Raw genomic sequence first — 19,979 nt, 5'->3', positions numbered from 1 at the left:
ATCAATAAAAATGGGTCAATTTAAGATATAAGAGCTAACTAATAATATGCCTGAGCTGTTGGCTAAACAGTGTTGTAAAAATATAGTTATTTGGGTCCGGGCAACAGGGAAGCAAAAGCATAGTTTTTGTCAACAATGAGGGACAGGGCTACCTCTCCTGCTCTTATGGCCCCGGGGCCAGCTCTCCTACCTGCCTTAGGCATTAATGGGGAAAGGCATTTCTCCTCCATCCATGCCACCAAATCACAGATGGGTAATAAGGACAACTCTCCCTTGCTCACACCTCCACCAATAGGATTGTCACTACTGTACTGCCCATGCAAGGTGCAGGATCTGCTCTCCCAAGGGTTGCAGCTATTTTACCATTTTCTTTGCTACCAAATTAAAAAAAGTCACAAAAGAGATGTAAAGCTTATAAAGGTTATTTATCTAAGATGTTTTAAGGTCTAAAAGGATATTTTTAGATTGATAATACAAGTTTTAATAGAAAGTAGTTTGTTTAGGCATAAAACTTTGGACTCATCAAAACAGGATAGATAATACAGTACTTTCTCCGAATTTGCCAAATACAGATGGACTAGACATTGTGAATGCAATTCTTACCTGATAATTGTTCTTACTGTATATAGTTTTTGTGTTAGAATTAAAATCTTTCCTTTTTATTTAGACAAAAAGGGAAAAACAATGTGGGATAATCTTTTTTCTGCATTGTAAAGAGTATCTCTGCCAAGGCACCTTCTGATTGGTTTAGTAAAGAGCTGAATGCCAATAGCTAAATAGGAGAGGATAAGCAGGACTTCCAGAGGGAGAGAAAGGAACTTGGGAGAAAAAAATCTGAGAGGGGATTCACCAACCAGACATAGAAAAAGTGGGACATACTATACTGAGGAGAAGTAACAAACCACATGGCAGAGCATAGATTAATATAAACAAGTTAAGTTTTAAGAGCTTGTTGGGAACAAGCCTAAGCTAAGGCCAAGCTTTCACAATTTCTAAAAAGTCTCTGTGCCATTGTTTTGGAACTGGTGGTACAAAAGAAAGTCCAACTATACCTGCCAAAGAATGCTGCTAATGGAGTCTAATTAGCCCAAGAGAAAGAAGTGTGTTACGGTCCACAAAGTTAAAAGAAATTGTAGATCTGAAGAAGGCTTTGACATCAGACATGGAAATGCAAAAGTTGGAATTTGCCCAGCTGATTTTTGGTCCCACTTTGGTTCAATGTTTCCTCACTATGTTCCCTTCCCTCCCTTTTGGAATAGTAAGGTATATCCTGTGTCACTGTATAATGAAAGTATGTTTTTCATTTTTATTTTACAGGGGATTACAGTTAAGAGATCACCTCAGAAGAGACTTTGAATTTCGGATTTTAAATATTGTTGAGACTGATAGACTATTGAGACTTCTGAAGTTATACTAAATGCCTTTTGCATTATTATATGGATACAAACCTATGGGGGTCAGGGAATAGAAAGTAGTGGTTTGAATAAAACTGGCCCCCATAGGTCCATAATAATAGCACTATTTTAGGAGGTGAGACCTTGTTGGAATTGGTGTTGCCTTGTTGGAAGTATATCACTATGGTGATTCTATTTAAAGTCTCATATGCTCAAGCTAGGCCTCGTGCAGCATTCACTTCTGCTGCTTGATGATCAAGATGCAGAACTCTTAGCTCCTTCTCCAGTACCAAGTCCATGCTTCCCGCCAAGAAGATAATGGACTTAACCTCTGAAACTGTAAGATAGTCCCAATTAAATGTTTTCCTGTGGAAGAACTGCAGTGGTTATAGTGTCTCTTTATAGCAATAGAAATCCTAAGTCATTTACATATATTGGTATCCAGACTAGAAAAGATTTTTACTGTATTAGTTTAATTTAAGTAAAAACTGTGTTCTCACCTGACCAAGTTCTTCATTAAGGTCTGATGTGTTAACCAAGGCTCCTTCATTAATTTCTTCATCAAAAAAGTCTTTATCCCATGAAATAAAAAATGAGCCTAAAAATTTCTGCATTTCTACTGTGACATACATGGAGACAGGAATAATAAAGTTGAAGAGAACCATGAATGATAAAAAGTCGGTGAACATTTTCAAAACCTAAAATAAGAGATAGTGCATATTAATTCGATTCATGGCCTCTTCAGATGAATACAATACAAATTTGTTTTCTTTCTATTCCAATTCTTAGCACACTATTAACATAAAAAATTTCTTAATGACACTATATCATTATAATCAAAATTATTAGTATTAAGAACATTTTAAACTGGGTGGTGGTGGAACACAACTTTAATCTCAGCACTCAGAAGGCAGAGGTGGACAGATCTCTGTGAGTTTGAAGACAGCCTGGTTCACAAAGCAAGTTCTAGGACAGCCAGGACTGTTATACAGAGAAACCATGTCTAAAAAAAGCAAACAACAACAACAAAGAACATTTTAGAACACTCTGAATTTTATCTACATTTTCGATGTATATACTTTCCAATTTAATACTTATTCACCTCCTTAAGTCCTATGTTCCTCCCATCCATAAATAAGAATACTCAAAGTTTATATGTAGATATTGCACAAGTTCGTATTGAATTAAGATGCTAGAAAGCTCATTATTTTTTCCAGTCTCTTAAAAAGTTAGAAATAAACATAGACATATATAAAGGAACAAAATTAAATCTAAATCAAAAGGTAACATTTTTCTGAGCAGTATTTCAGTAAAGGATAGCCTAGTCCCTCATAGCAAGTTAATTACCTTAAAAGTTTCCCGTTCTTTTTGAGTCTTTTGATTATACCAAGGTTCATCATTGTAGGGAGTACTTTGCCACACATACTTTAGAGTTGTGCATACTGCAGCTTTGGTCAGTAAGATGAATAAATAAACAATCAAGAAGGCATTAATAGATCTGAAAAGTAAGATATTATGTCTCATTACTTAAGACATAAGCAAAATAAAAATTTAAATTATTTTATTTTGATTTAGTTTAGTATTAACTAAAGATTCTCCTGTGTATATTATAATAATCATATCCCAAATTTTACATAAGAATCTTAATTATCACAGCCAAAGAATAATTGTTAAATGGCAAAATGGAAAATCTAGCCCTGAACTGTTTATTGATCACTAATGTTCCCCATGGAACAATGTCTGGCTTTTCAAGCACACATTTTAAAATAAGTGGAAACATACATATCCCTATGTATTAATATCTACTTAACTTCTATGGAAAGTGTAGTTGGTATCTTCTCCCCAAAAGACTAAATATTTCAATCTAAAGGTAGAATAGTAAATGTGAACCTTAAGCTCAGCATACATTCTCTTAGCATTATTTCAAAATAAAGTCTGGATAAGGCACAATGAGTCATATACATGCCTATAAAGAAAGACGTGTGTCTGTCCTGGTAGTACCTAAAATCCCAGTAGTTGGGAGGAGGAAGCAAGCGGATTACAAAATCAAGATCATCCTCAGCTTATGTAGCTAATTTAAAACCATCTTGGGCTGCATGAGACTGTAATACACACACACATAAATAACCACATAAAATTTAAATTAAACTTAAAAAAGCCCTGGTAGTGGTACCTGTCTTAATGATCTACCAGATACTACTCCAATGTCTACTAGAACAATATTTTAGAATCAACTTGCACATACCAACAAAAAGACCCCAAATTCAGTAACAAAAGGAAATGAATTTACAGTTAAGATAAATGGTGCCATTTAAACCTATGCAAGCTTAGTTAATTCATTTACTATCTTAGAGACTGTTTCTTCACATGTATTGTTGAAAGAGTCTGACGTAAATTATTTCATAGGATTATTTAGAGGACTGAATCAAATGAAGACATAAATCAGTGAGGACTGTTTCAGGAACAAAAACAAGTGCTTAAAATGGTAGCTGCTATTATTGTGGATGATGACTTTCTGTATTGTTATTTGGAGTTACTGAAGAAATAACTATTTCAATCAAGAATGCCTAAACAAAATTTGTGGTACATACTAACTTTTCAACAGCAGAACGTTTCTGAGATTTCCCTTGGTAGTTCAAAGCCATTTTGGTTTCCATCCCAGTGTAAACAGCAACTCCTAAAGAATAACAGAATATAAAATAACCTGATTGTTTGGTTCTGTTAATTCTTCACAGTTTATAAGGGTAAGAATTCAAAGTATTTCATACTCATTGGCTGATCACTTATATTAAAATTTAAATTATATAAAGTATCATACTCATTAATTTATCTTGTAAATTATCAACACATAAATATACACTGAGAATAAAAGGCAGGTATCTGCCATGTTGACTTTTAAACATGCACTATTCACAAGCTTTATGAAACACATTTTAACAACATATTTTCAAAGTTGTTCACCATATATCTTCTTGGTATTTTTAAGTGTAGCTCCTTTCAGCAAAAGATTTTCAGGTCCCAAAGATCTAAGTGAAAAACAAGCACAGTTTATTGAAACAATGTACAATGTCATCATTACTGGGGACAGATGCCCTGACACACATCTATTCTCCAAGGGGTTTAGAATGTATCTATATCTACCATAAGCTTACTCCCTAGGATGAACAGAATGATCCCTCCATCTGAAGTGACTTGAAGGTAGAGCCAGATGAGAGCATAGTACAGTGGTAGCCAGTAACATACAGAGGTAAAGAAAGATCAAAAGATTATGACTTATAGTGAGCAAGACAAGAGCTATAAGAAGTAAGAAAAAGAGGGTCACAGATAAAAGACTGGGAAGGCAAATGCCAAGCTGCAAAAACACAATGGCATCTTTGTAGAGAATGAACCTGACTTCTGGGAGATCAAGGCAAAGTGGAAAAGGTGAGACAATTAACTATGTAATAAGAGAGGAAAGAAAGCATCCTGTTTGTTTGAATGCCTCATAAATAATTAACTTTACATTTTATTTAGGTTCAAGTAATTCTAGCATTTTCCTCACTGCCTAGACCTTCAATTACTCTCCCATAAACTACTATTTTCCAGCTTTATGTTCAAGCTTGTCAGCCACCATACAACCAATGAAAATATATGTGATTATCTAGAACAGGTTTGGAAAAGCAGTCAACAGGTACAGAGCGCTGCTATTTTATTTATTTTATTTTTTCTTTTATTTCTTTTTTCTTTTTCAAGACAGGATTTCTCTGTGTATCTCTGGCTGTCCTGGAACTCTCTCTGCAGACCAGGCTGGCCTTGAACTCACAGGGATCTGCCTACCTCTGTCTCCCTGAGTGCTGGCATTAAAGGTGTGTGCCATCACCGCCCAGCTTCTTTTTTTTTTTAGCTCAAACTTTTCTGTATATAATTATTATGCTTGTGTTGGTGCACATACACAGAGTATGTATGTGTGGTCAGAGGATACCTTTATGGAGTCATTTCTCTCCTTCCATGTTTAAAGTAGTTTCTGGGGATTGGTCTCAGGTAGCTAGGTTTTCGTGGCAAGTGTCTCTACTGGTTGAACATTTGGCTGTTCCCATGGAGCTCTGTTCTTTTAGAAAGTCTATATATTATTTCAATAATAATCTTCTACCCAACACAAAGAGACCTGATCGCCATAGCCCAACTAATCACAAGGTTACTTAGCTCTCTTCCTTTCACTTTATTTAAGGAAAGGCATTTGGCTATTTTATTGGGTTTAAAAGAAAAATATTCCTCCTCCCAAAAGGATAGTTTTTAAAAGGAATAACCAACTAACCTGGCAACAGCCTCAATACTATTACTATAGATACTGATTCGCCCAACAAACCTGTTAAAAACAAAAACAAAACACAAAAGCAAGTGTGAAAATCTAAATACCAGCAATTAGAAATTCATCAGATTATAAAAAAATATAAGACTGAATGAATTTAAAATTCTATTAAGCACCTGGAAAAAAGTTACATTGAACTTATAAACTACATAACATTTAAATCGAATCTTTAAAATAATAAGTATAAACAAATATTTTAAATTAATGGAATTCTACTTGGTATTATACATATACACAACACATCAAATGATACCTTTCTATAAACACTGTGGCTTTTATTTTAGATTCATGTGATTAGTAATGGTTTCTGATACTATATACAATTTTTGAAATGATTAGTTCAATGGTTTTTATACATGAGCTGCTTATGAATCACAGGGGGTAGAAAGAATCTTACTTAAACCTCAGAATTCTGGGTCCCATCCTTAAACTTCTTTGTCATACTCTCAGGTGACACTGGTATTAGTCACAGGTCCAATTTTTGACAACTACACACAAGGAATACTTGATTATGTAAACTTGAAAATGTTTGTATTTGGCAATTGACCTGATCCAAGCACTTAACCTATAATTCTGCAAAATAAGGATAAAACAGCCTAACCCCTCCTTAGTGAGACTTTTATACTTTGTAATTTGCAGTATGGTGTTTTCTTCATAGAAAAGTAATATACAGTTCAAATAATTTTAAAACATCTTGATTTTCAAATATTTTATTCATTCTTTGAGAATTCCATACAATGTATTTTATTTTGATAATATTCAGCCCTGTAACTTCTTACAGATTCATATCCACATCCCTACCAATCGAAATTTATGCTGTATTTTAAAAACATGTTTATTTTTCATTATATGAACATGTGTATCTCTGTGTTTGTTCGGCTGCCCAAAGAAGTCAGAGGTATCAGATCCCACCGGAGCTATAGGTAGTTATGACAAGTCTAATGTGTGTGTTATGCGTTCTGTTAATCACTGAGTAATCTCTGTAGTGCCTCAATTTAAATGCTTTTATATACAAAACAGGAAGATCTATCCATTCATTCTATGTTAGTTGTGAAAGTACTGTACTAGAAAAATGCTGAAACATAAAAAACTAAAAGGGCAGATTCTTTGCCCTAAGAAAGATAACTGAATTTGATAAATATAGTACGCATGATTTCTATCAGAGTGGTAGAAATACTTGGTATTCTAAAGTCATATTGAAAGGATTCAGCTTAGGTAAATTAGAATAACCTTGTCTATCCTAAATTATCCTTCATATTTAAGGCAACTTTACAATCTGGGAATTTCCCTTATAAATATGAATATGTATATGTGTGTGAAACATATACATATATTATCAGGTAGAATAGGTCCCTCCCTTTTCTGGAACTTCATGGACTTTGTATACATCTTTATTACTGTACTATAAGCTTAACTTTATTGATCGATATCCTTTATTCATTAGTTACTTGAAGGTGGAGAAAGCTTTTTTTTTTGTTTTTGCTTGTGGCTCTAGTTCTTAATATCAAAACATACAAAAGAGAAAGAGGAAACAAGGAATAAACTGTGGGGGAGGGGATCAACATTCTCATAGTAGGATATATTTCTTTACTATTACTAACCCTAAATAGAGTAAACCAAATCCATTCATTTGGTCCTCTACTTGACCAACAACACGAATTAACATTATGGCTTGCCCATATAGTGGATGTTATCTACAACGGTGGTATAGAATGGAATGAATTAAAAAGTATGAACATAGTTGAACAAATGCCCTTGTCATATGATCGGGCATCTCTTGGGAATATCTCAAGAGTGGTATTGCTGGGTCCAGGGGTAGGTTGATCCTGAATTTCCTGAGAAACCGAAACACTGCTTTCCAAAGTGGTTGCACAAGTTTGCATTCCCACCAGTAATGGATGAGGATACCCCTTCCTCCACAGCCTCTCCAGCAGAGGCTATCATTGGTGTTTTTGATTTTAGCCATTCTGACAGGTGTAAGATGATATCTCAAAGTTGTTTTGATTTGCATTTCCATGATCGCTAAGGAGGTTGAGCATGACCTTAAGTGTCTTTTGGCCATGTGAACTTCTTCTGTTGAGAATTCTCTGTTCAGATCAGTGCCCCATTTTTTAATTGGGTTAATTAGCATTTTAAAGTCTAGTTTCTTGAGTTCTCTATATATTTTGGAGATCAGACCTTTGTCTGTTGCGGGGTTGGTGAAGATCTTCTCCCAGTCAGTGGGTTGCCTTTTTGTCTTAGTGACAGTGTCCTGTGCTTTACAGAAGCTTCTCAGTTTCAGTAGGTCCCATTTATTCAATGTTGCCCTTAATGTCTATGCTGCTAGGGTTATACCTAGGAAGCGATCGCCTGTGCCCATCTGTTGTAGGGTACCTCCCAATTTCTCTTCTATCAGGTTCAGTGTGTTCGGACTGATATTGAGGTCTTTGATCCATTTGGACTTGAGTTTTGTGCATGGTGATAGATGTGGGTCTATTTTCATTCTTTTACAGGTTGACATCCAGTTGTGCCAGCACCATTTGTTGAAGATGCTTTCTTTCTTCCATTGTATACTTTTAGCTCCTTTATCGAAAATGAGGTGTTCATAGGTTTGTGGGTTAAAGTCTGGGTCTTCTATACGATTCCATTGGTCGACTTTCGTTCATAGCAGCATTATTTGTAATAGCCAGAACCTGGAAACAACCTAGATGTCCTTCAATGGAATAATGGATGAAGAAAGTGTGGAATATATACACATTAGAGTACTACTCAGCGGTAAAAAACAATGACTTCTCAAATTTTGCATGCAAATGGATGGAAATAGAAAATAGTATCCTGAGTGAGGTAACCCAGACCCAAAAAGATGAACAAGGGATATACTCACTCATAATTGGGTTCTAGCCATTAATAAAGAACCTTCATCTGGCGATGGATGGAGATAGAGACAGAGACCCACACTGGAGCACTGGACTGAGCTCCCAAAGTCCCAATGAGGAACAGAAGGAGGGAGAACATGAGTAAGGAAGTCATCACCACAAGGGGTGCACCCACCCACGGAGACAGTGGGGCTGATGATCTATTGGAGCTCAGCAAGGCTAGCTGGACTGTGACTGAAAAAGCATGGGATAAAACCGGACTCTCTGAATATGGCGGACAATGAGGGCTGCTGAGAAACCAAGGACAATGGCACTGGTTTTTTTTTTTTTTTTTTTTTTTTTTTTTGGTTTTTCGAGACAGTGTTTCTCTGTGGTTTTGGAGCCTGTCCTGGAACTAGCTCTTGTAGACCATGCTGGTCTCGAACTCACAGAGATCCGCCTGCCTCTGCCTCCTGAGTGCTGGGATTAAAGGCATGCGCCACCACCGCCCGGCGGCACTGGGTTTTTTTTTTTCTTGTTTTTTTTTATTGCGAAAAGAAGAAAAAAAAACATAAACAAAAAACAAGTTTCCACCTCCTCCCAGCCTCCCATTTCCCTTCCCCTCCTCCCACCCTTCTCCCCCTCCTCCCACCCTTCTCCCCCTCCCCCCACTCCTCTCCCCCTCCCTCTCCAGTCCACAGAGCAGTCCGGGTTCCCTGCCCTGTGTTAAGTCCTAGGTTCTCCCCCCTCCGTCCATATCTAGGAAGGTGAACATCCAAACTGGCTAGGCTCCCACAAAGCCAGCACATTAAGTAGGATGAAAACCCCCTGCCATTGTCCTTGGTGTCTCATCAGCCCTCATTGTTCGCCATGTTCAGAGAGTCCGATTTTATCCCATGCTTTTTCGGTCACAGTCCAGCTGGCCTTGGTGAGCTCCCCGTAGATCAGCTCCACTGTCTCAGTGGGTGGATGCATGCCTCGTGGTCCCGAATTCTTTGCTCATGTTCTCCCTCCTTCTGCTCCTCCTTGGGACCTTGGGAGCTCAGTCCAGTGCTCCTGTGTCGGTCTCTGTGTCTATCTCTATCCATCACCAGATGAAGATGCTATGAATTTTGCAAGATATTCGTCAGTATTGCTCTAGGATAGGGTCATTTCAGGTTCCCAATCCTCAGCTGCCCAAGGAACTAACTGGGAACCTCATCTTGGGCACTAGGGAGCCCCTCTAGGGTCAAGTCTCTTGCCCACCCTAAAGTGGCTCCCTTAACTAAGAATTGTGGTTCCGTGCTCCCCTATCCACCTTTCCTTTATCCCAATTCTCCTGTTTCCCAGGTCCCCCCTCCTTCCCTTCTACCTTTTCTCTCCCCATCTCCCCTTACCCCCATCCCACCCCCCCCCCGAAAGATCCCATTTACTCCCCGGAAATTTGGTCTACTTCCCTTAGCCAAGAGGACAACTATATGTTTTTCCTTGGGTTCACCTTCTTCCTTAGCTTCTTTAGGTTCACCTATTGTAGACTCCGTGGTCCTTATTTATGGCTAGAAACCAATGATGAGTGAGTACATCCCATATTCATCTTTTTGGGTCTGGGACACCTCACTCAGGATAGTGTTTTCTATTTCCATCCATTTGCATGCAAAATTCGAGAAGTCATTGTTTTTTACCGCAGCGTAGTACTCTAGCGTGCATATATTCCATACTTTCTTCATCCATTCTTCCATTGAAGGGCATCTAGGTTGTTTCCAGGTTCTGGCTATTACAAATAATACTGCTATGAACATAGTTGAACAAATGCTTTTGTCATATGATAGAGCATCTCTTGGGTATATCCCCAAGAGTGGTATTGCTGGGTCCAGGGGTAAATTGATCCCGAATTTCCTGAGAAACCGAAACACTGACTTCCACAGTGGTTGCACAAGATTGCATTCCCAACAGCAATGGATGAGGATACCCGTTCTTCCACAGCCTCTCCAGCAAAGGTTATCCTTGGTGTTTTTGACTTTAGCCATTCTGACAGGTGTAAGATGATATCTCAAAGTTGTTTTGATTTGCATTTCCCTGATTGCTAAGGAAGTTGAGCACGACCTTAAAGTGTCTTTTGGCCATTTGAACTTCTTCTGTTGAGAATTCTCTGTTCAGTTCAGTGCCCCATTTTTTAATTGGGTTAATTAGCATTTTAAAGTCTAGTTTCTTGAGTTCTCTATATATTTTGGAGATCAGACCTTTGTCTGTTGCGGGGTTGGTGAAGATCTTCTCCCAGTCAGTAGGTTGCCTTTGTGTCTTAGTGACCATGTCCGTTGCTTTACAGAAGCTTCTCAGTTTTAGTAGGTCCCATTTATTCAATGTTGCCCTTAATGTCTATGCTGCTAGGGTTATACCTAGGAAGCGATCGCCTGTGCCCATCTGTTGTAGGGTACCTCCCAATTTCTCTTCTATCAGGTTCAGTGTGTTCGGACTGATATTGAGGTCTTTGATCCATTTGGACTTGAGTTTTGTGCATGGTGATAGATGTGGGTCTATTTTCATTCTTTTACAGGTTGACATCCAGTTGTGTCAGCACCATTTGTTGAAGATGCTTTCTTTCTTCCATTGTATACTTTTAGCTCCTTTATCGAAAATGAGGTGTTCATAGGTTTGTGGGTTAAAGTCTGGGTCTTCTATACGATTCCATTGGTCGACTTTCGTTCATAGCAGCATTATTTGTAATAGCCAGAACCTGGAAACAACCTAGATGTCCTTCAATGGAATAATGGATGAAGAAAGTGTGGAATATATACACATTAGAGTACTACTCAGCGGTAAAAAACAATGACTTCTCAAATTTTGCATGCAAATGGATGGAAATAGAAAATAGTATCCTGAGTGAGGTAACCCAGACCCAAAAAGATGAACAAGGGATATACTCACTCATAATTGGGTTCTAGCCATTAATAAAGAACCTTCATCTGGCGATGGATGGAGATAGAGACAGAGACCCACACTGGAGCACTGGACTGAGCTCCCAAAGTCCCAATGAGGAACAGAAGGAGGAGAACATGAGTAAGGAAGTCATCACCACAAGGGGTGCACCCACCCACGGAGACAGTGGGGCTGATGATCTATTGGAGCTCAGCAAGGCTAGCTGGACTGTGACTGAAAAAGCATGGGATAAAACCGGACTCTCTGAATATGGCGGACAATGAGGGCTGCTGAGAAACCAAGGACAATGGCACTGGGTTTTTTTTTTTTTTGGTTTTTCGAGACAGTGTTTCTCTGTGGTTTTGGAGCCTGTCCTGGAACTAGCTCTTGCAGACCAGGCTGGTCTCGAACTCACAGAGATCCGCCTGCCTCTGCCTCCTGAGTGCTGGGATTAAAGGCGTGCGCCACCACCGCCCGGCGGCACTGGGTTTTGATCCTACTTCATGTCCTGGCTTTGTTGGAGCCTAGCCAGTTTAGATGTTCTCCTTCCTAGACCAGGATGGAGGGGGGAGGACTTTGGACTTTCCACAGGGCAGGGAACCCTGACTGCTCTTCAGACTGGAGAGGGAGGGGGACAGGAGTGGGGGGGAGGGGGAGAGGAGTGAGGGGAGGGGAAGAGGAGTGGGGGGAGGGGGGAGGAGTGGGAGGCTAGGAGGAGGTGGAAAATTTTTTTCTCAATAAAAAAAAATAAAACTAAAAAAAAAATAAAAACTATTACCAAACCCTCAGCAGTACCACACCCTAATTAAACTAACCAGTCCTAGACACTAAGGCCAATTTTTGACAACCCCCAATGAATGTTAATCAAGAAAACCTGCATCCATGAGCCAGAAGAAAACATAACAGTTTACAGATCCATGAATTCAATAGCCTGTGAACATCAAACTGCCTATTTGCAATCTTTAGTTCATCATCATCATTAACAAGAAAGGATAGTGTGCCTACTAACTGCAGTGTCCCATATCCTCTTTCTTGGTTCACACTGGATAAGATGCAAAAGGTTTATTTTTGTTTTAATCAACTCCTGGAACTCCATTAGTCTAATAGATGAGGCTTCTTAAAAAAACAAACCTGATAGCCATGTTTACAAGTAACAAAAAGAAAAGGAAAATAAAGTAGGATGTCTAGGCCCATAATGAATTACCTTAGGCTGGTAGTGAGCAATGCTCATTCGATTAATTTCCTTTCCAAGAGGAAGAACAGCTCATAAAAATATACACAAGAGTAGACTGGTAAATAAGTAATGGGTATTTTTTTGCTTTACTGGTGACAAAGAAGAAGCAGAGTCAAAGGACAGCAATAAAGTAAAACAAGATGCTTACTTGTAGAGGTCAAGTTGAGGCTGTTCACATTCAATTGCTGCTCGGAGGTTATCAATGGATTCGGCTGTACACAGTTCAATGGTATCTCGTACTGCATAATGTGTCTATATGAAAGCACAAGATAATCAAATATAAAGTATTTCTTTTTTGTAACTTTATAGCCAACTTATTTCAGAAACAGCACATTTTAGAGTAAGAGGGTTAAGCAAAATATTACAAATGTTGATGGACATTCTATACCAAATGAATTACAGGACACTACTTTTAAAATACATTACAAATACACAGGTAACCTGCTCCAAAAGGATTTTAAAGGTAAAAGAAAAACAAAAACTTTCCTTGACACTGACATTGGAGAGTATTACATTTGTAGCATGCATATAATTAACTGAAATCCCCAAGAAGGTTTTAATATATTTTTTCTCTTTATATATAAAACCAAGATTTGAAAAAAATTAATAGTTCCATTACATAAACAGTTTATAAAGATTTTGAAACTGTTCAATATGGGTATATTTTATATAGTAACAGGAAGCTAATGTCTTATATTCAATGATTAAGATATTCTACATATATGTACTATACTCTTAATTCATCCAAAATGCAAGACAAGATCCAATGAACCTATTTATAAACTGTCAACAAGGGCTAATGCAGATTCAAGTATTACAGCACTTATGCACAAGGGAACGCTGTTAACATACTCTTTAGGAATATTAGAGAACTTCTTGCTTTACATTTAAAACTACTGCCTGACTTTAAAATTTTTGATTTATTGCTACTTAATGAATAAAAGAAAACCGAAAATTTTCTTCCTCTAAACAATATTCTCAATGTTAGAGAATCTTTACACAGATCTGTATCTTAATAATCCCTAAAATATAACTCAATTTTTGAACAGCAAAGACACCAGTAATTTAGTATCATTTGCTTGAACACAAAATCAGTAAATAGTAACAAGTAAAGCTTTTATTTCACATTCTGAGTTCTACTCCTTAATTCTACAGGGAAAAAAACAAATAGGAGACCTCCCCAAACATATACCAAGAGGTGAGCTCATTAGTATTACTACTTTTTTTCTTTTAAACAGGATCTCTCCATACAGAATCCCCTATGTAGATCAGGCTGGCCTCAAGCTCACAGAGATTTATCTTTTTCTGTCTCTCAAGTACTGAGAGTAAAGGCTACGCCAAACCAGAATTACTCCTTTGCAACGAGCTATTGAGGGCCATGACACAAATACAGCAGATGACAACTGATAATTCAGATGTCAACCCACCAGATGAATTATTCTCTGCTGGAGAGAACCCTGTTCAAGCAAGACTTATGGGACCACTGACTCTGGAAACTGGCTGTTTCTGTCTGTAAATTCACATGTGCAAAAACAGCTGGGGAATCTCCCCATTACTGTGCATTTTCTTGTAATTTGTTCATGTGATCTCATGATTACACTTCAATCTTATGGGCACATCTATCTGTGGATGATCAGGAAGATGACTTCCCATTAAGCTGTGTAATTTTGTTGAACATAAATATACTAAGATATGCTTCAGTACTAGATCTATTGTTCCACGAGGACTGTTAAGACACTTAGAAGCCTATTTTGTTTCTTTACTCAGACTAACATAAGAAAACAACAGTTTCTCCACAGTCTAAGACAAGCTACATATATTTAGCTGGTTTAAAACCTCTTGCTAAGTCTGGTTTATAAAAACCTACTCCCTGCACAAATCCTTCAGCAGCTTCTCTCACCAGGCACTATGTCCCCAGTCTCAGGTCACAGCATGTACACCAGGAAACTTGAAGCCGGAGTTGTTATGGTTACTCACTAACTTCAATGTAGTTTATATAACAGTTTTATTGAAAAAAGTTTGTTGTTGAATGTGTACATATAAGGCAGGTGAACAAAAAAGCTAGAGAGAATTGGACCGAGAGAATTAGAACTAGAGAATTGGAACTGGAGAGAACAAGAGCTGCAAATAAAAAGAGCATAACCCTCAGATTGTGTATGAGTCTTTTTTTTTTACTTCACATAGGAAATTTTCCTAAGTCCCTGCTGTTCTGAAGGCATTCTTTTCTGCAACTCTAGGTGCAATTCTGAGGGCTGGACTCCAAGGCTGCCATACTCCTTAAAGGCAGAACAGAAAGGATAAGTCTTTATGTCCCATGGAACACTGGATGGCAAAGGCCAAAAAGTACCAGCAAAGTAAATTATCTCCCATTATGATTGAATTGACTATAACATACTTAAAATTCCTACTGGTTAACAATAAAATACAACATTTGTTAAACTATATCCTAAGGTATGAATACATGTAACCAAATTACTCCATATTAGAATAGTTATCACATGAATTGATTTATTTAATTTTATGTGTATGGATGTTTTGGCTACACGTACATCTGTGTACCACTTATGTGCCTAGTGTCCAAGCAGGTCAGGGAGTTGGATCCCATGCAGCTGTAATCACAGCTGGTTGTGAGCTAGGAATTGAACCTAGGTCCACTAGAAGAGCAGTTTGTGCTCTTAACTATAGCACTATTTCTCCAGACGCAGAATAAACCTTTTAAACAAAAATATGCAACTCTTAAAAAATTAAAAATAGATGAACTATAAAGTTACAAAATACTTGAAGTTATTTTGTAGTTATGTAGTTTAGCTCACAAGTATTCTCACTCATAAAAGTCTAGGGTAGTAAAATAGCTCAGTAGTAGTTCTAGTGTGCAAGTATGAGCCAAGAATTCAGTCCTAAGTACAACAAAAACACAAACAAAAAGCATAAATCAAATGTTAATTGAATTGCATCAATAATTTTGATGGCTTTTGGTTAGGGCATAATCCCCCACCCTATCCCCCACAATGCAAACGTATTCTCCAAGGTGGGTGTTTACTTAGAAGCTCAAATATAATCACATAACTGCTGTCTTCAAATATAAAACTTACATAAATAGCAAAAGTGAGGTAAGGGATTTAAGAGTGTTAGGACACAGAACTATCTCATTAATCATTCTGAGAATAAAATGCTCAGGTCAGGTTTAATCTCCATTACCTTACAATTAGATTCACCATCAAGACTAGCTGTAGTGACATAACAAGTTCCATCTGTTGTGCAGGACGACAGAAGAATAAGATCACAGGGAAAGGTTTCATCTGCCTGTACTTCTACTACATCACCAACCTAAAACAGCAGAATACTTTAAATTCTTGACAAAACATTCAGTATACCTCACAATAAAGCTAAAACTATTAAAGTGATATCTACAGATGAGATTTTGAAATTATCAGCATTCTACATCACATGCAAAGAAATTAAAGACTATTATTGAATATTCAAAATCCTCTTTAAGGAAATAAAGACTTAGAATGCTTACAGAATATCTTAGCACTGTTGTATTATAAGTAATTCTGACATTCATGTGTTCTCTGATATTCCTGAAACTGATATGTAATAAGATAATTTCTATGGCCATTTCAAGAGCGAAGAAAGAAAATCTAGAGGTTTCAAGTTAGGTACTTCATGACCAGAGGCATCTACATTTTCCCTTTGAACCAGCATATTTTGTCTGCAGTCATGATTGTTGGATTCCTTCTTTAGTGTTCAGAAACCTCAGGTAATTGAGAAGAGGATCAGTTTTCCTCATAATTGGCAGATGCGAGTCTTAGATTAGCTTTCTAAGAATTTTCCATCAGAAGAACCAGTTAATTATAGCAATAACAATCTCTTATCAGCAAATATCCTGTACCCAAGAAGAAGAAAAACTTGAGAGATGGAATCTTGAACAATTCAATAATGCAGAGAATAAAACATAAAAAGTGAAGACTTGTAAACCTGAGTTCATGTCCCAACTTTGTCACTAAATAATACCACTTTGATAAATGGCTTAAATGATTCCAATAACTGCAGAAGACTGGTGTTTGAAATGATGAAACAAACAAAACATTAAATAATGTACGCATATTAACTATTTGATGGGTGTCAATACTGCTTATTAATTCAATGTGGCTACTTTATTCACAAATTGAGAATGCCAATATATATTTCTTGAGAAGGATATAAGAAAACCTTCAGATAACACTATCCAACAATTTTCATGGCACACTACTGAGAAAATGACCCTGTTTAAAAGAAAAAGTAAAAACAAAACTTAAAAAAACCTCAAAATCCACAAGACTATTACCACCAATCATAAATACACTACGAACAATCTACAAAACAAAAATTTTAAGTTCATCAGAGGGCTAAATATACAGGAGAGGTAAAAAGAGGCAACTGATGATGACAGAAGGCAAAGTCACAGTTAAGAGAAGTCAAAGCCCATCATGTTGACCTGGGTACACTGACTGAGAATGCTCAACTAATACAGGAAATCCCTCTATTCTTAGAGATTAAGATGAGGATTTTAGGTCTATTTGAACTGAAAAATATATTTTCTTAATTAATATAAATTAGTATCCAAGAGCACCAGAATTGGCAATTATAATCAAATTAATTTTTAAATATTATTTTTAGATGTTTTCTTCTGCAGTTACATAAATGCTCAGGTTATAATATAACAATTGCCATACTTAAATATACAGAAAAAATACCATAATGGGCCAGGCCATACAGGCTAAGGAATTTAGGCTTCACCCTGAAGCTAAAGGAGAAGACAACTTTAGGGAAAGAGAATGACTTTATCACCTCATAGTTCTGTTTCTATTTACTATTTAAAAACATTTAAATAAATGTGGATCAGTGTTTTGCCTACATATGCCTGGTGAATTCAGAGACCAGAAGACCTTCAAAGTAGAGTTAAATATAATTGTAAGAAGCTATGTGGTGCTAGGTACTGATTCCAGGCCCTCTGCAAGAGAAGCAATTGTTCTTAACCTCTGAGCCATCTCTCCAGTCCCTATATCATTTTTACAGGGAGCTGGTAAGATGGCTTAGCAGGTAAAGACATTTACTACCAAGTGTGATGACCTCAATTGAATCCCCAGAACCCACATGGCAGGAGAGAACTGACTCCTACACTTTTTCCTTTGATCTCCTACATGGACACTGCAACATGCATATATACCACATACACAGAAATAACATACATAAAATAATTAATAATAATAAAATGGATTTCCTGTTCTGTCTCCCTTCCAAAGGTCTTATCCTTTGCCTTGCATATTAAGTCCTCTGATAATATATATAATCCTATACAATAGATAGTTTGTTTTGCTTGCACTGAAGGCTATGTGAAGCATGTGTGCAGTGCCCACAAGTCACAGTACTGCATTAGATCCCTTGAGATTGGAGTTAGAGATGGTTGTGAGCCACCAGGTGAATGCTGGGGATCATACCAGGATCCTCTGGAAGAACCATCTCTCCAGCCCCAGATGATCTGTTTTATAATATTAAGGGAATGCATGAGGAAAAATGAATATTCCTTTACATTGTGTGAGTATTTGTCAATATGACTGGTTTAAAGAAGAAGCTAAATGGCCAGTAGTTAGGCAGAAGTTTCAGGGCAGAGAGAATGCTGGGGAGGAGAAGGGCAGAGTCTGAGGAGTCATGAAGAGATGCAGAAACAGCAGATGAACTTGTACTGAGAAAATGTACTGAGCTACATGGCAGAGCGTAGATAAGAAATATGGGTTAATTTAAGTTATAAGAGCTAATTAATAACAAAATGAGCTAACATATGAGCATTTAAAATTAGTAAGTACCTGTATGGATATTTGGGAACTGGCTGGTGGAACAGAAAAGTCTGCTTACATTCCTCTCCCCCATTCCCTCCAACTTCCTTCCCTCTGAGACCCCCACATTAAACTCATCTGTTTCCGTGCACAAAGGGGCAGGCCTCCCATGGGTATCAACAAAGCATGGCATATCAAGTTGATGTAGGAACAAGCTCTTCCCCTTGTATTAAGGCTTAGTAAGACAACCCAGTAAGAGGAAAAGGTTCCCAAAAGCCAGACAAAGTGTTAGGGATAAGCTACACTCCCACTGCTAGGAATCCCACAAGTAGATGAAACTATACAATTGTCACAGATATGTAGAGGGTCTAGGTTGTTTCCACGCAGACTCTAAAGCTGTCAGTCCAGTGTCTGTGAGCTCCTATGAACTCAGGTTAGTTGTCTCCCCTGGTTCCCTTGTAATGACATTGAGCCCACGCTCATATCTGGTTTGTACAATCCTTCCTCCCTCTCTTCATAAGATTCTCAGAGCTCAGCCCAGAGCTTGATTGTGGATCTCTGCTTCTACTATTTACCAAAACTCTTTGATGACAATTAGTGTAGCGTGAGGCATTTCAGGATCAGGAAACCCTCTCTTATAGGAAGCAAGAAGCTCATTTACATCTAAGACAAAGGCAGGGAAGAGGCAGAAGAAAGAAAATGGAAGCAAGCTACTGCATGAAATGAAATAGGAAGCCCATTTATACCAAAGGACCTGACTACCATGAGAGACGGAACTGTAAGACTAGGAAACTGCCATGATATGTGTGTGTGTGTGTGTGTGTGTGTGTGTGTGTGTGTGTGGTGCAGAGTGCTTGGCCAAAATTGAGATTGAGATTGGTACTGGAGAGCCAATAAATTATTCTGTTCCTATGTGGAGCTTCATACTGAGTAAGAAATAAGAAACAGTAGTATACTGCTTTGAGAGAAAAGCAAGAGGACAGAAAGAGGCATATACTGCTAGTCAGGCCATCTAGAATAAGGTAAAAGAAGATGATGGAAAAGTAACAGGAAAAACACTCTAGTACCCCAGGTCCAACACAAAACTCAGGATAACTGTAATCAATCTTTCAAAAGAATGTAAAGCACAGTAGTATATTAAAATAACAATAATTACAATAAAAGAAACAAAGGCAACCCAACTCCTGACAAGACTGACCCAAATACCAAACACTAAAGATCTGATGGAAGCAGAGACAGGCCCATTTCAAAAAAACATACACTATTAATATCCATATGAAAATATTACATCTTATGAAGTGAAAACTTATATCCACAGAAAAACCTATATTTGAATGTTTGTAGAAACTTTATTCACATTTGATAAAAATCGGAAGCAGTAAAATATCTACCTTCTCCAGAAGTAAAGTGGTAAATACAGAAAAATTATTATAACTCATCACTACAAAGAAATGAGCT

The 19,979-nt window shown here is 37.4% G+C and overlaps 1 protein-coding gene across 1 annotated transcript in view; it reads right to left on the bottom strand.

Annotated features, from left to right (window-relative positions):
• The window catches only part of LOC121437526 (phospholipid-transporting ATPase 11C-like), a 207,045-nt gene that overhangs the window by 95,494 nt on the left and 91,572 nt on the right, over nt 1–19,979 (bottom strand). Inside the window, exons 6-12 of the mRNA XM_041637391.1 lie at nt 15,904–16,032; nt 12,854–12,957; nt 5,689–5,739; nt 4,356–4,420; nt 3,990–4,071; nt 2,742–2,892; nt 1,895–2,092 (exon numbers count right to left, since the gene is read on the bottom strand). Coding sequence (XP_041493325.1) covers nt 1,895–2,092; nt 2,742–2,892; nt 3,990–4,071; nt 4,356–4,420; nt 5,689–5,739; nt 12,854–12,957; nt 15,904–16,032 — 780 coding nt within the window. The remainder of the gene's footprint in view (nt 1–1,894; nt 2,093–2,741; nt 2,893–3,989; nt 4,072–4,355; nt 4,421–5,688; nt 5,740–12,853; nt 12,958–15,903; nt 16,033–19,979) is intronic.

The sequence above is a fragment of the Microtus oregoni genome, unplaced genomic scaffold (genome assembly GCF_018167655.1).
Source record: "Microtus oregoni isolate MIOR12 unplaced genomic scaffold, Mior012 000052F_ref0000163, whole genome shotgun sequence".
Classification (NCBI taxonomy): Eukaryota; Metazoa; Chordata; class Mammalia; order Rodentia; family Cricetidae; genus Microtus; species Microtus oregoni.
This window is presented reverse-complemented; position numbering and strand designations above follow the sequence as displayed.